Consider the following 17019-nt stretch of genomic DNA (forward strand, 5'->3'; position numbering starts at 1 on the left):
CACACGTCCTGTTACAACAGCTCGGAAGAAATACAACCTCATTCTGCAAGTGTGACTTCACTTTCCACATTCACCATCAACATTTATACTAATGAGTTTTTCGCCTACCCTGAAACACTTTCATTCAACACATTGTGCTGCTGTTTGAATGAGTTCATGCACGTTTAAATGCAGCACGATTGCAAAGTCACAGATTGTACGGAACATACAGTAATGATTGCAGCAGCACAGACAATTATTATTCACTTTCATTATTTCAAGGGCGTCTCAGTTTGGGGTATTCATTAGCAGAAAAAGGCAACTGACATTTCTTTGATTCTCATGACTTCAATGCTTTATTTAACTATTTATTTATTTAGCGATAGTCCACATATTTTAGGGTTTTTGTGCAGAGAACAACAGTTAATCGATTAGTAATCAATCAAAAGGATTTCAGCTTCTTGAATGTGAATATTATCTGGTTTCTTTGCTCCTCTATGACAGTAAACTGACTCTTTGGTGTGTGGACAAAACAAAACATCATCTTTTGGTTGTGGAAACACAATCAACATTTTTCACCATTTTATGGACCAAACAACAGATCGACTAATTAAGAAGATAATCGATAATGGAAATAATAGTTAATTGCAGCTCTAGTGTCCTGGTTTAAATTCCACCCCTACAGGATGCTGCTATCAGGTGTTGCTCACAACGGTGCCAGCTACACAAAGAGGAAGACGATTTAAAATCGCAGCCCATGTAATGGAAACTTCACACAGATGTGGTACACACGTTATCTATGAGCAACATGCCATGAACTGAAGGATTTATATAATTAGGCAGGCTTATCATCCATACAGGTAAATTTTTAAAAAATAATATGTGAATTTCTTTAAGTTTGCATTATACTCTATTATTCTATAAGCTTAAGTATCAGGGATTCACTGGGGACGTCTTTCAACGATGAGAATATGGTGCGCTGCTCGTCCAAGCTACAGGGGACGACTTCTCGTACGAGGCAAAAACACGTCCATGACGAGACAGGTAGCCCTTAGCAGACTGAGTGATCCTGCTGGGGCTGTGAGACTGAGACCTCTCTGGCCTCTTCATGGCCGCCATCCGAACCGAGGGGTCTCTCACCGATGGAGCGAGTGATGGAGACCAGCTACTCGACCCCATTTTGGTAGATGACACACCTGAGGGAATGATGTTTCAGAAAAAGGGATTCAAAGACAGTTGATTAACGGGTGTGATTTCTGTTGCCACTCTAGGGACAAGCTTACGTACATGTAACATTACAAACGTGGTGTCTTCTTGTTGGTATTATACTTTTTTGTATTTTTTAAGTGTGAGTCAACAGATTCAAACCCGATGGCGGATGACTGATTTGATCAGCAGTGATGCAGTCGTCGGTGTCCAGACTTCGACTGTTCCTAACAGCCTGGAGAGAGCGGAGGCTGGTCCGCGCAGGTGACCTGGTCCTGCCTGCTGATGTTGCTGCAAAACACGTCAGGGTGACAACTACAGTAGTTCACTCAACACACACTTATTTGGTTTCACAAGGTCTGTTGGTGTGTTGCTAATTTGGAAAACGTCTCTAATCATTGCACCATCTCGATGAGGCTCCTGTTAAAAAAGTTGTGTGTTACTGAACACGAGAACAGAAAAAGTCAGCAGCTCTCTGCGTTCTCTGGGTACCTTGATTCTGTGCGAGTTTAAGCAGCTTGAACTGGGTGACCTGCTGGTGAAGTCGGGCCAGTTTTGGACTTTGGCAGCTCTGCTTAGCATCTGATGATGTTGGCAACTGGCAAGAGGGAGAGCTCAGCGAAGATAGGCGAGGCGGCCAGTGTGAGGAAGATGTCGCCTCAATCCTATTTCCTGGAATTAGGTCGTTGATATTCTCTACTGCTGTGTTGAAATAAGATGGTGACTCTGGGCTTCTCCGAGGAGGAGTGTCGGCAGGCGTTGAAAAGTAGTCTTGCCGTAAACCTGAAAGATAAAGGCTTAAGTTAGATCTTTTCAACGTTCACTAAATCATCAAAAAGACTCTTCTATACTCACTGGCCTCCTGTATACGAGCCATTATGCGGACGTCTGTGATGTCCTCCAGTCTGTAGCTTGTGTTTGGGGAGTCATTGGTAGCTGTGCAGATTAATGAATGAAAGAAATGTTATTGATGTATAAAGTGTGATATCAAAGACATTTTGGATGAACGTGAAGGTTGTCCATGTGTTTCACTGATCAACGTTGAAGAGTTAAAAGCTGTATCGCAGGTTATTTTGTCGAGAAAGAAGTTGAAGATGTTCAAGGTTGAAGGATGACTTGGTTGTCCAACAGAGTTCACATCCAACAAATATACACAAAGACAACAACTCACTAAAAAGACTAAAGCATGGAGCTGGTACAGAGAATGGAAGTTCATGCTTTATTTCATTACCTGAACTGTCAGAGTTGTCCTGAGTTGTGTGAGCCGATTTTCCCTTTGACGTGCCCACAGTGGCAGTGCCACTGTGATGAAAAAATGCAGGATGTCTGTAATAGTGACTGCTTGATCCTGACAAAACACAGAGAGAGGGTAGGAGGTGAAGCCGAGAGCAAAATGCTCAGAAAATCTGTTGTAATCCAATACATCTGCAGTACAGAGAGTGCGACTGTGCTGCTCGCTTACTCTCATGCAGCCTGTTGATCAGTTGACGACATGCTGCCTCCACCTCAGGACTGGGATTATCGAGGACCCGTCTGCACCATCTGAGAGCCGACTCGCTTTTCTCCACAATCGCCTGCCTCTTTGGAGACTCGTACAACCTGCGAAGGATAAAAGGGCACATCCAAATATGTGCCGCTCCAGCTCTAAGTACAGACCTGTTCAGAGGAGTTTTCAAACAGTGGTCATATGGGGAAAGTTAACCTGAGCCGCACCCCCCTTATTCTAGCTCCTTTACACATCTTTTGAAATGCAGATTGACTTTTTCTTGCCACAAGTCCCACTCTCAAACAATATATTATCGAAGCTCTGATGGCACCTACCAGCTCTCTTCATCCTGCACATCGTCCCCTACATCAAGGAGCTCTACCAAGTCCAAAGCAGACTCTTCTTCTTTTGGCTCACTGTCCCAAATGTCTCTCTGACAGTTGTAGTTGTATAATGTCCCGTCTGTGGCACGACAAAGCGAGGGTGAATTGCACCCTGACTTCAAATGATCCAGTCTCATCCTTGCCTCCATCGCAAACGAGTGACTGTTACAGCCCTGAAACCTGGCTGGTTCAGTGTCCATCCAGATGTTGCCGTTTGAATGTGAACTGCCCTCCGGCCTCGCAGCGTCGTTGTCCAGCTCACTGCAGAAAAGATGCTGCTCTTCGCTGGCGTCAAACGCCATGGGTGGCTTATTGCAACAGAACCGGCTCCAATCGCTCTTCAATTGATCTCGGAGCTCCATTTTCTAAAGTGAGGTCACTTTTTCAAACTCCCAAGTTGTTGGTTTTGTTCCACCTCAGCACCCCATGACGACGATGCTCGCTTCAGGCAAATTCTGTCAATCCGACAAAATGTGACTAAATCCTCGTGTCAGTAGAAAGAGTAAATGCGCAGCTTCACTGTACAATATATTGACCCAGATTTGTTGAGTAGGTCTGTTAAGTATAGACACTCAACAGATTGGATGGATTTAGAGAAGCATCATGAGCTTATGTGGATTAAAGTGTTTGCGAGCTGCTACTAAGAAAGAAAAAGAGCCGCCCAACATCACACCATCAAGACAAAACCTATAGTTAGCTTTCTTGGTTTAGTCACACAGTAAATCATAAATTATGTGTTTTTATGATTTTGTGGCACTGAAGTTGTATTGTGTACTGAGCTGCTGCTCTCTTTGGTATATTATATCATAGTAAATGCTGTTGCTGAATGTTTGAGGTTGATTGGTTTCAGATACCTCACACATGGCACCCGGCATGGTAGTCTCTCTCTCTCTCTCTCTCTCTCTCTCTCACACACACACACACACACACACACACACTCAGGGTGATTACCCAACATTTACAGCTCCTCCCACAGACATGTGAAACGTAAAATTCTCCTCGCCAAAAAGAGGTGGAGTGCTAATTTTCTTTTTGTACGTTTTAGTATTAACTGTCAGTTATAAAAAAAATGATAGTGAAAAATCATGTTTTCTTCACACAATGAGGGTTAATAGTATTTGTGTTTACTTCAATATAGCATGTAATATTTTTGTAATTGGCTGTGCTTTGAGTCGTTTTACAAAATCATACAAATGACGAGTGAGAAAAATTCACTGTGAAGTTTTTATTGTGTGTGTGTGTGTGTTTTATTTTGTTTACACCAAGTCTGATCGTATAGTCAGATATTTGTCTCCTTCTTTTAGATCAAGAGCAGTAGTTTATGTCATGAATCATTTATATCGTTTAAATTTACAAAACACACGCAAAGACATATGAATACCGAAACAAACAAACACACCTTTAAAGAGCTATTGTAATATCCCTGATCTTGTTTAGTAGGTAAGCATTTCTGCAGTGAATAGTGGGGGTTGAAAGGTCAGAGGTTTGTTGAACGTACTCATGATCACATCTGGGTGTGGTCAGGTGTGGAAAGAGCATGTCAACACAACAGTGCAGTGGAGGAAGAGGCTCTGCACCAATGTGCAAATTAACAAGAAAAAGAGTCCAGTCCGTAACCTGAACTGCAAACTCTTGTTTTCACAGTTCTGTGATGTGTGGATTAAAGAAACGAGACAGGCGTCGATTAGCGAGCTTCAGAGGTGCTGGTAGATGTCGACCTGGCTGTCTCCCTGTGCTTCCTGTTTTAATGCTGAGTTAAAGTAAAGCTACTTGTGTCTTGGTTGCAGAGTGTTTTCTTAAAGCAAGCTGCTCTCAGCAGCGTGTGAAGCAGATGCATCATGGAGGGAAGACTATCACTAAGAAAGAAATAAGCTTTTCCTCCCCCAAATGTCAAAACTATTCTTTGACAAGATGAAACAAAAACTTTTTAGATGAAGCAGATGAAAAAGCCTCACCTCAAGATCCATGCACTAATTTAAAACTCCATCAATTGTACTTTATATTATTATTATATCTCTTTTTTCATTGTTTTGCCTCTGTTGTTTGTGCGGATGCCCAGGACCGTTATAACCTGCAAAGACAGAGGGTTTGTGTGTGTGTGTGTGTGTGTGTGTGTGTGTGTGTGTGTGTGTGTGTGTGTGTGTGTGTGTGTGTGTGTGTGTGTGTGTGTGTGTGTGTGTGTGTGTGTGTGTGTGTGTGTGTGTGTGTGTGTGTGTGTGTGTGTGTGTGTGTGTGTGTGTTTTGAATAAAACAGTTCACGTCCCTTTCACAAGGAAATGATTCATTTGCCAAAAAAGAAAGAAGCTGCTACTCTGAGTTTATAAATGATCACGTTGCCCATCCAAGGTTGCTTCAGTTGACTCAGTTGCTCCTCCCAAGACATGTCATGTCACAGAGCTAAGCACAGGTAGAGAGGAGGTGTCCTCTCTTCCTCCTCCTCCTCCTCTTCCTATTCCTCCACCTCCTCCTCCTCCCTCCCCTCTTCCTCCTCCTCCTCCTCCCCCTCCACCGTGTGTGCTGCAACTGCCCCCTCCCTCCCTCCTCCTCTCTTCCTCCTCCACCTCATCCTCCTCCCTCTCCTCGTCCTCCTCCCTCTCCTCCTCTTCCTCCTCCTCCTCCTCCTCTTCCTCCTCCTCCTCCACCGTGTGTGCTGCACCTGCCCCCTCCCTCCCTCCCTCCTCCTCTCTTCCTCCTCCTCCACCGTGTGTGCTGCCCCTGCCCCTCCCTCCCTCCTCCTCCTCCTCCTCCCTCCCTCCCTCCTCCTCCTCCTCCTCCTCTTCCTCCTCCTCCTCCTCCTCCCTCCCTCCTCCTCTCTTCCTCCTCCTCCTCCTCCTCCACCGTGTGTGTGCTGCACCTGCCCCCTCCCTCCTCCTCTTCCTCCTCCTCCTCCTCCACCTGCCCCCTCCCTCCCTCCCTCCTCCTCTCTTCCTCCTCCTCCACCGTGTGTGCTGCCCCTGCCCCTCCCTCCCTCCTCCTCCTCCTCCTCCCTCCTCCTCCTCCTCCTCCTCTTCCTCCTCCTCCTCCCTCCCTCCTCCTCTCTTCCTCCTCCTCCTCCTCCTCCACCGTGTGTGTGCTGCACCTGCCCCTCCCTCCCTCCCTCCTCCTCCTCCTCCTCCTCCCTCCCTCCCTCCTCCTCTCTTCCTCCTCCTCCTCCTCCTCCACCGTGTGTGTGTGCTGCACCTGCCCCCTCCCTCCTCCTCTTCCTCCTCCTCCTCCTCCACCTGCCCCCTCCCTCCCTCCCCCTCCACCGTGTGTGTGCTGCACCTGCCCCCTTCCCTCCCTCCCTCCCCCTCTCCCTCCTCCCTACTCCTCTTCCTCCTCCTCCTCCTCCTCCACCTGCCCCCTCCCTCCCTCCCCCTCTCCCTCCTCCCTCCTCCTCTTCCTCCTCCTCCTCCTCCTCCACCTGCCCCCTCCCTCCCTCCTCCTCCTCCTCCTCCTCCTCCCTCCCTCCCCCTCCTCCTCCTCCTCCCTCCCTCCCTCCTCCTCTCTTCCTCCTCCTCCTCCTCCTCCACCGTGTGTGTGTGCTGCACCTGCCCCCTCCCTCCTCCTCTTCCTCCTCCTCCTCCTCCACCTGCCCCCTCCCTCCCTCCCCCTCCACCGTGTGTGTGCTGCACCTGCCCCCTTCCCTCCCTCCCTCCCCCTCTCCCTCCTCCCTACTCCTCTTCCTCCTCCTCCTCCTCCTCCACCTGCCCCCTCCCTCCCTCCCCCTCTCCCTCCTCCCTCCTCCTCTTCCTCCTCCTCCTCCTCCTCCACCTGCCCCCTCCCTCCCTCCCCCTCTCCCTCCTCCCTCCTCCTCTTCCTCCTCCTCCTCCTCCTCCACCTGCCCCCTCCCTCCCTCCTCCTCTCCCTCCCTCCACCTCCCCGCCCACCGGGCGCTCTTTCGCCGTCGTCATCGCTGATGTCTGTCTGCCGTGTGTCACACTCGTTTGACGCCGGGCGACGCGAGCTCTCCGCCGGCCTCTGACACCACAACGACACGGCGCACGTTCAGCCAGGACCTCCGCCTCGGCCATGCGGACCACCGAGCGGTAAACCCGAGCCGGGAAGCGCCTCACATGTCGTGGGGGGAAATGCAGGACGACGGCGGCGGAGCAGCCCTCGGCGGCGCGGCCGCAGCCGGCGCGAACACGGCGCAGGTAGGAGGGCGGGGGGCCGGGGGCCGGGGGGCCGGGGGGGGGGGGGGGGGGCTGGGCTGTTCGGTCTGCGACCAACACGTCGTGGGACCCTCTCAACCAGGGAGGTCGGTGTACAGGCGACGGCAGGACGGGTAGAGTTCCCCGGGTGGAGTCGTCCAACCTGTCCGTCCACATTGCGCTCGGAGCCCGGACCGAGAGGAGGCCGAGGGGTCTGATTCAAGAGGGATGCTGCCATCAGCAGATACAATTACTGTTTGTGTCCCCTCTCAGAGCCAATAGAAATGCAGAAGCCTTATTAATGTAATAAACAGTGGCAATGTCCCAGTAATAGCCCGTACACGTCTCACTTGTTAGTCAGTTGATAGAGATGTGTTTGCCTCTATTCCCTTTTTCTTTTCTGTTGCAATCATACATGTGTTTGTGCTCTGTACAAACACATGTATGATTTGGGGGGTTTACTAATTGCCCAAGTTAGTACTCAAGTTTCTTGAGTCACATGTATTTCTATATGATATTGTACATGATGATGATGATGATGGACAATCACTCCAGTTGTCTTTGCTCCCTGAGTCTTACTCAGCCCTCTTGGTTTGCTCCAGGCGCTGCCATTGGTTGAACATCGTCCTCTGTTCGTCCTCTTGTCCACTCAGTTACATTGTGAAGTAATTCAACTTCCTAGTTCCTGTGTCAGTGTCTCTGTGCCTCCATGCTGTGATGTTTAGTTTCTTGGTGATTCAAAACTCAATAGGAGTTTGGACGATACCATGGTTATCGTATTTGTGACGCTGATGGATTATTACATGTATAAACACAGAGCAAACTACAGCAACAGCACATAAGCAGAAGCCCTGTTGTCGTGTAAATCAGACTTCCTCCCTGCAATGTGACGTGAGAGAATATAGTTCCTCTGTTGTCGTCATCGTGCAGGAAGAGAAAGGGAAGAAATATTTTAGTCGATAACACTTCATGAGTCACGCAGACACACACACACACACACACACACACACACACATACTGGTTTGACAGTTGAAATAAAAGATCAGATAAAGCTGGTAATAAAAAAACTATTTTTTTACATTCTTATTCGAATTGTCATTATTATCTCTGTTGCTTGACAATGAATCATTCGCTTTTGCAATATTCCATATAATAGATATCTCTGGCAACATTAAGTGAACTGATCAATTCCAGATTTGCACTGATATCTGTATTTCCTCTCTGATTTCACCACCCTAACTGTGTGCTTTTATTTCTTTCTTTCTAGAATTCAGTCCATTTGAACAAGCAAAGCATTACTCAAAATTGCCACAACACGACGGCTGCCCCTGCTCCACAGTCGGAGTTTGAATCCCGATCCCCAAGTCCTGCACCGACTACCAGCCCGATCATCCCGAGGGAGCAGTGGGCAGGGAAGCACGAGTTCCTGCTCTCCTGTATTGGATACTGTGTGGGACTGGGGAACGTGTGGCGGTTCCCCTATCTTTGTTACCGCAATGGAGGAGGTGAGTGATCTACAAGTCGGCCCGCTTCCCTCTGAAGTCTCAAATGCTTAAAATGCCTGGCTGTATGTCTTCAATAAGTTGTTACACTCATTTGGATAAGAGGCACTCTTTGCCCTGCCCCTGGGTGTGCACCGCCCTCGTCGTAATCATGCTGGCTTAGTTTGCACACTCAGTCCAGAGCTCGCCATGGCAGCCTTTGGTGCTGGGAGCTAGATCACAAAGCATTTCCTAATCCTGTAAGTGGAGACAGTGTGTTTTTCCTTGATTACACACCAGACATGTGGTCTGCCTGTGTAACCCAGCCGCGCGCTCTATGCATCCCCATCTGAAATCAAACGTGTCGGAGCTTGACTAGCAGTAAAGCGGAATTACATCTTTCTGCGAGGCTGCCACATAGACAGAGGACGTACGAGTTAACCTGCCTCTACAGGCTTCCTGCAAGCTGCGCAGACCAAATCCTTACTGCAGACGTCTCCACCGGCACCACCACCCTTCCTCACGCTGGTATATTTCTCATCCTCACAGGTGTGTTTCTCATCCCCTACTTCATCATGCTCATTGTTACTGGTGTTCCACTCTTCCTCATGGAGCTGAGCTTGGGCCAGTATGGAGCCGCCGGGCCCATCACTGTGTGGAAATGCTGCCCTCTGCTCAAAGGTAATGATCGGCTCCATTGTGCTTCTTAGTCTAGTAATTATTACACACTTAGACTCACATACACTTTAAGTCAGCGACGTTGCATCGGAAACTTTTAGAAATAACAATGTCAGCAGCTGGTATTGCTAAGTGGGTTAGACCACTGACTTCTGTATTGAGGGTTGGAGTTCAATTCCAGGTCAGGGCATGGCTAGAATCCAGTGTGGGCCCTTTGGACAAAAAACTGTCAGCAAATTAAATGTAATGTAATGTCAGCCTGGTGACTTCCTGTGAGTTAATACCTTATTCTAAATGACAGTGTTCAATAGTACAACAGTATCTGATCACAGATCTATATTAGTTCTTCAGGAATCTTTCATGACATCTGTGTCAGTTTGACATGTATCTGATGATTTGTGTGAGCAGTATCTAAAGCTGACATCAAAATACCTATTTCAACAGTCAGTGCGTACTAACATTGTAGTCCAGGAACATAACTGTCTGACTCAAATCAGCTGTTTACCTAATTTCTATACGTCATGTGGCCGGACCTAAACATTCCTCAGAGCCCTGCAAGCCAGCTGCTAAATATAAACATCTAATAACGAAACCTGCAGGAACAGTCTCGGAGCCAGAAAAGCAGGTTTTTTTTTTCATGAGGCTAGCTTTTATCTTAAACTTGGCAGGCTGAATTAAGAGACAGTTGAGAGGCAGTTCCTCCCAACATTGCAGAAGTACATGAATAAGTTCTGGTTAACAATGGATGTCTGAAACACTCTTAATGAGGTTTCCTTTAGATATATATTCTGTGTATATATGCATATTGCTTTCTGCAAGTACAAAAGGGAGTTAATAGCTACATCTACATGAAATTAATCCAATTCATATCTCCTTTAAGCCGTACCTAACACAATTGTTGACAACCTGCCTTTGTCTGGCATATAAAAAACCTTTGTTTTGTCATTTTCATAGGTATTGGCATTGGCATGCTCTGTGTGTCCACGCTGGTGTGTCTCTACTATAACGTCATCATAGCCTGGACATTTTATTACCTGGGCAGCTCTTTCCAGAGCCCCCTGCCCTGGTCCTGTGACGCTGTAGCCAACGCTGCTCTCTGTGGTAACAACGCCACGGGCAACGGCTCCACTGGTGGAGCTCTCAGCCCCACAGAAAAATTCTGGAAGTAAGTTCTCTCCTCGCACTCACTCGCCTCTCTTATTTGAAGAAATGTATTCAGAGTGTTCAGACTGTAGATCTACTGTGTACTGTACATCTTCACACCCCTTTATGCTTTTTATATGAAGATAAAATCTTATATTTCAGGACAAACACATCCAACATTTCTTTTTCACATATTTGCTCTGGCAGGATTAGGGTTAGGGTTAACCCTAACCCACAAACCTTATTCAAACACTTGAAACCAATTTTGTTAACAATGACTTGAAACAAACTGGTTAAACTGTCACCTTTTCAGCAAACATGGCAAAGACCTTTAGGCCAACACCTTAGGTAAATGATTCTTGGAAATTTTACATTATACTGTATAACAATCAAAACATACACAAGTCTTGCAATTTGCCAGTATTTGATTTATGATGTGTAGAACAGCTGTAAGGCATGTTGAATACAACACCTATTACTGTACGTGACACAGCTACTCCTCAGCTACATGAAAGGTTGTATGGTGTTGTGAACACAGTGATAATGTTATGTTCAGCCACAGTGCAATGATAACAGCTTGCTGTCTGCTTTGAGTGAAACTCTGGGTTTACTCATATGCAGCAAACTAAAAGAAAGGGCTCAAAATGACACCAGATATAATGTTTAAGCCTCAAGTTTGTTTGTCCTATAACCAGATCCTAGCTTCAAAAAGCTTGGTGTTTTTATATATTTATTTAGAAAAGATTGATTAAACTCATTGGAACGACAGTACCAAGACACTAACCCTAATGCTTATCGTGACATGAACAGAAAACAGTGTGGCTGCCAAACAAAGACCATACACTCAGAATATCTCTATACTATCTATTGGATAGGATGGACTTGATCAACTCCCCATGGTTTGCAACCATAGACAAAGACATTTACAATATGTCAACAGATACATAGACACAAAATCACTGACAAAAGGCAGATTCCTGGAGGGGAAGAACATAGTTCCTTCCAGCAACAGTAGGAAGGTCATTGAACGCCACGTTTAATAAAGCACAAAATCATAAAGACCAAGAGATTAAATGTGCCCATGTAAACTGCATGTGGATCGTATGCTGTGAGTCTAATTGCCACAGGAACAAAAACTGATCTTGATCAGAACTCATGAATCCTCTTCTTATCCTCAGCTACGGCAAGTAAAGACCACAATCTTTATCAATTATGATGACAGTTTTCATAAGACTGTATTACCATTCATGCAAAATGAATAAAGCTATTAGGATTTGCAATATTTGATACTGTAAACAATTATAGTCATGTGTACAAAGCCCTATGACTGGTAGTACACTTTATATTACATTCAAATGTATATCTTTCATTATGAAGACTTACACCAGCTCTGATTATTATTGTGTTACAACACATTATACTGTATGAATACATAAGATCATAAAGACGCAGATTCTTCTTTACTGCTACTCTTATAGCATTTATTGCACTGGACTTAAATGTGGCCCACTTTATAAACTTACTATGATTTTTAATGCTTTTAAATGCTGAAAATAAAAATATTGGAACACTCGATAGTATTAATAATTATATTTTTTCTTTATACTCATAAAATCCAGCCTGCTAACTGCGCCTTGTTTGCTTTGCGTCAGTTGATGTATATCAGGTTTGGCAGTTGGTGTGCTGTAATATACGTTTGAGCATGACTTTGTGTTTCTCGCAGTGAGCGGGTGCTGGGTGTAGTACACAGTGAGGGCCTTCATGACCCAGGCCCTGTCCGGTGGCCCCTGGCCCTGTGCCTCCTGGCTGCCTGGTTCATCATCTTCCTGTGTATGCTCAAGGGCATCCGCAGCTCTGGCAAGGTGAATCAACACAATGTTGTTATTGTCAGTTCCCATGAAACACACACACACAAACACTCCTGCCCTTTGCTGCCATAACTTGTCGGCCTTATACTAAACTCCATGTTCTCCGGTTTTTCAGGTGGTTTATGTGACGGCCACCTTCCCATACTTTGTGCTCATTGTTCTGATCATCAGAGGCGCCACGCTGGAGGGCTCTCTTCAGGGCGTCGCTTTCTACCTCACTCCAGACTGGAGCCGATTATCGAATGCACAGGTTTGCACTTTGCTTGGTCGACTCGCAAATAGGAGGTGTGGAGTCTGTGAACACTTTGTTGCAGCTTTAGAAATAACAAAAGATATCGTCATTGTTTAAAGTTTTTCTGTCTGAAACATTGCAGGTGTGGAATGACGCAGCCTCACAGATCTTCTACTCCTTAGGTATTGGAGTTGGAGGGCTGCTCTCTATGGCCTCTTACAATAAGTTTGACAACAACGTCATCAGGTGAGTTCGCACTCTGCTCTGACTTCAACTCCCTGCTGCTGCTGCTGCAGTCGTGACAGCTTCAGTCCCTTAATCGTGGCTCTTTGGATTTCAGGGACACGTTGATCATCACCGCAGGAAACTGCTGCACCAGCTTCTTTGCTGGATTTGCTATATTCTCAATCCTGGGTCACATGGCGTGGAGGAAGGGCGTGCCTGTCGGAGAGGTGGCAGACACGGGTAGTTACTTTGACCACTTCTGTGCAGTTTTTAAAACCTCATCTTCAGTACATTCTCTCAGAATCCTATAATTTCATTGTTGTATTATGGACTTTGTCTGTATTTGTATGTGCTTCTTTCTTTTGAAATTCATTCTAGTCACTTTCCTCTTGTACTCTGTACAATTAGTCAGTAATACTTCATGGCACGGGCTACCTGGAACATCTTACTACCTCTATAGTGTAACCTTGTAAGTCTCGATCTTGAATGTTAACTGTGTTTCCTCCAGGTCCTGGTTTGGCCTTTGTTGCTTACCCAGAGGCCCTTGCTCTGCTGCCCGGCTCAGTGTTCTGGTCCATTCTGTTTTTCCTCATGCTCTTTATGCTGGGGGTCGATACACTGGTGAGGCTGCACACTTAGCTAACTGTATGGTTGATTCTGGCAAAAAATACGACCCACCTCCACATATGCGATGTGTTCTTCTCTGCTGCCTCACAGTTTGGCAACATGGAGGGCATCACAACCGCCGTGATGGACGAATTCCCGCACCTCAGAGGGAACATGCTGCACAAGTCCTTGTTCCTGGGCGCGCTGTGTTTTTGCTTCTACCTCCTGGGTCTCTTGTTAGTGACTAATGTGAGTGTGTTTTTAACGAACTGCAGTAAGTGAGGAATTAGGCTGCAAACGCATCTACTCACATTGCTGATTGTGTCTGTGTCTTCATAGGGAGGGATTTACTGGTTCACCCTCATTGACTCCTTCAGCACTAGTTTTGGCCTCATCATCATCACCCTCTTCATGTGCATTGGCATCTCCTTCTTCTACGGTAGCCCACCTCACTCCCCAAACCTTCACGTCAAACTCACCTAACACAACATTATTCTTCTGCATGAGTCTCAGGAAACACAACGTTGTAAGAGAAGAGAAACTTGACTTGCTGTGTTGTGGACGATACAAAGCAAATCCAGTTTCTATATTAAAACTGCAGATATCAAGCTGCTTCTTTTTTTAACTACTGCACATCACATCATTTCACCATTTTGTTGTTCTTGTATAATAATAAATTCAACACATTTTCTGTGATATTCTGTTGTCCCAATGTCTCAACAACTTTTCTTACAGGAGTCGACCAGTTTTGTCAAGACATTATCGATATGATCTGCCCATGCCCTCCCTGGTGCAGAAAAGTGCTGCTTTACTTCAAAGCATGCTGGGTTTTCTTCACTCCGTTTCTGCTGCTGGTGAGTGAACACGTTAATCATTACTTTTGGTAGACGCAGGCACAATGGGACATCAGCATTGGTTATCTGCAAGTAGCATGACAATTGCTTTTCAAATATCCATTAAATCATCTCTGAAATTTTCACAGGTTTTTATATTTTCCCGCTGTGGTTTTGTCATAATGGAAGTCCCTCAGCTGCATGCTTCAGCTTTAACGACTCCTCACGCTGAAGTAAAAAATGATCTGCCTTGTTTGTCCCCTTTATAGCACAGAGAATAGCAAATTTGTCATTGATTTTAATATGGTCTGACAGTATCGTTCGTCTGTTGTTGTTGCTGAAATTCCTTTATGGGTCACTAGTTAAAGGTCAATTCCCTCCTTTTCACAGGAGAGTCCTGATTTTCAAACAGCACCACATCACATATTTTCAGTATTTGACACAAATCAATAAAGTCTCTATGGAGCACCTCAAATTTGAAATTATTTAGAGGAGGGGCTAGGGAAAATTACTTTTGAGATTGTTTATTTGGGGAGTCAGTGATATATTATGTGAAATTAGAAACAAAATATTAATTTAAATTCATATTTACAATATACAATATAAGAATAATTACTATTAATAAGTACACAATGTCCAGTTATTACCTTCACTTCCAGCCTATGTGTCACATACAGATTAATATAATTGGTTTGGATCATTTGCACAATCCATATTACATCACTCCCTCTCTTTTATCGCCGTTCTTGTCTGTATGTTGCACTAAGCAGAATTACCATCTACACAAAGGCTGATTGATATTGAAAAAGCCGTTTGACAGCTCCTTGCATTGTTGTACTCTCAGATCGTAATTTAATGAGACGTGAAACTCTGTAGTGTCCAGGGAGTTTACAAAATATTCCATCAAATGGCTGAATAGTTTATCAGAGGGAAATATAATCAATATATTACCAGCTGTCCAAAAAGATCTAAGAAACTAAAATGACATCCCCCATTTGAAATAAGGCCGACTGTGCTGAGATCTTTGCAGTGACAGAAGTGAATGATTCAAGAGGAGTAACTCACATTCAATTTGAGTTTCCCCCTACACGTTTCTCTACTGGTCTCCTCGGTTTATTTTCGTCTGTCACCATTGTAACTTTATGTCAAGACAAAATGCTCCTCCGTTCACTCCTAGTTCATCCTGACGTACATCTTCATCGAGATGTACAAGACATCACTCCGCTACGGGTCCTACGTGTACCCACTGTGGGGTAAAGCGCTGGGTGTGTGCATGGGTGCGACTTGCTGCCTACAGATCCTCATCTGGGCCATTGTGGCCATCTGCAAGGAAACTGGAACATTGAAAGACGTGAGTATCACCATTACGTCACTTGGTCAGTGTGAAATCTGGTTACACCTCTGCTCTGGTCACACTAACGTTGTCCTACCAATCTCCTGCCACTGCTCTACCTGTTTAAATATATAACTTCTTTAGATGAAAGTGCCTGTGTACTATAGGACATTTTATGACTGTCTGACTTCTTCTTTTTCTCCCCCCGCAGCGTTTCAAGAAAACGATTCGGCCTCTGAGTTCCTGGAGAGTAAACACCTTGAACAGGAGAGCAGAGGAGAGCGTGGAGCCCGAGAGAGTGGAGGCTCCGTTCACTGTCACGCTTACAGACATGGACTTTACTGCGATGACGTGGGAGTCGGGAAGCCAAGCGTGATGCATGGAGAGCGGTGATGAACGCACAACAATGAGCAAACAACTTTGTCAAGAGAAAAAGAGGAATTTATCCTTATGTTATTTGCCCCAGCCTGGCTCTGGTGGCCTTGTCTGAACAGACTGTGTCCTGCAGGGCAGTGTGGATTCATTGCTTTATTTATACTATTATATATGATTGAAAAGTATTTCAATTACTTTTTTTTTATTGTGTAGCATTTAAGGTCACAGCTGTAAAGTGTGGATCATCCTCCTCTTACAATGAAGTATTCTTGAACATTTTAGCATATTATTGTCATAGTAATGCATTACAATGAATTTCCACTGACAAAGGTTATCAGCGGCTTTTGGGAACAACACAGCATTGAAGAGTCAGGAATATTTTTAATTTGTCTTGCTCTTCTTTTTTTAATTGAATGATTTTCAATCAATAATTTTCGTTAGAATAAATGAATAAAATAGCTTGACAAATGAACTGCACTGTTAATGTGTCCATATATGATAGTAGATACGAAGATTTCTACAGACACTCATCAGTTGAATGTATTGTTCACTTGAGGACGTGATTATTTTCATATCAGTCTTGCTATTATTTCTCACAACTTTCTGAGGGAATTTCTCTGATTGGAGGGCCTGCTTAAAGAAGACATTGAAATTGGTTGATAATTTTTTTTATTTATTGGCAAATTGGCCTGACTAAATAACATTTATCAACCCTAATATTTGCACTTCTCTCGCAGAGGCCTGGAGTTTTGATACTAGTTTTGATTATCTCTGCCTAAGGATTTAATATGGTTACAATTATGGATCTACAAATTAGTTGATTGTCGCAGTCGCATGAAACAGATTAATACACAGTCTGTGTGAAAAATATTAAGCGGTCCTTTGTTTTCCTTGAGAGACTCTTTGTAGGTGGATCATTATTACTTTTTAAAAGAACGTTTTATTTTTCTTTGTTTTAGGATATCATGCCATGACATAAAACTCTTGTATTTTGCTGTGCGTGATGATTGAATATTCACAAATTATTCCTATCTTTACATAATGTGATTAATATGTTG

General features: G+C 44.8%; 2 protein-coding genes across 2 annotated transcripts; one reads left to right on the top strand and one right to left on the bottom strand.

Moving 5' to 3' along the window:
• Positions 1 to 338: 338 nt before the first annotated feature.
• On the bottom strand, positions 339 to 3743 carry LOC118301638 (SLAIN motif-containing protein-like). Its single transcript, XM_047329793.1, has 6 exons — positions 3007 to 3743; positions 2648 to 2784; positions 2417 to 2533; positions 2041 to 2121; positions 1678 to 1968; positions 339 to 1476 (listed from the first exon to the last, which is right to left on the bottom strand). The coding sequence occupies exons 1-6, from the start codon at positions 3414 to 3416 to the stop codon at positions 1322 to 1324; spliced, it is 1191 nt and encodes a 396-aa protein (XP_047185749.1). The 5' UTR covers positions 3417 to 3743; the 3' UTR covers positions 339 to 1321.
• A 3173-nt stretch (positions 3744 to 6916) lies between these two features.
• slc6a7 (solute carrier family 6 member 7) lies at positions 6917 to 16954 on the top strand. Its single transcript, XM_035626711.2, has 14 exons — positions 6917 to 7190; positions 8455 to 8692; positions 9218 to 9349; positions 10301 to 10511; positions 12213 to 12351; positions 12473 to 12607; positions 12732 to 12835; positions 12930 to 13054; positions 13323 to 13435; positions 13532 to 13669; positions 13760 to 13859; positions 14156 to 14274; positions 15431 to 15604; positions 15798 to 16954. Exons 1-14 carry the CDS (start codon positions 7110 to 7112, stop codon positions 15960 to 15962), a joined length of 1974 nt encoding a protein of 657 aa, XP_035482604.1. The 5' UTR covers positions 6917 to 7109; the 3' UTR covers positions 15963 to 16954.
• Positions 16955 to 17019: the final 65 nt, after the last annotated feature.

This window comes from Scophthalmus maximus, chromosome 2 (assembly GCF_022379125.1).
Source record: "Scophthalmus maximus strain ysfricsl-2021 chromosome 2, ASM2237912v1, whole genome shotgun sequence".
Classification (NCBI taxonomy): Eukaryota; Metazoa; Chordata; class Actinopteri; order Pleuronectiformes; family Scophthalmidae; genus Scophthalmus; species Scophthalmus maximus.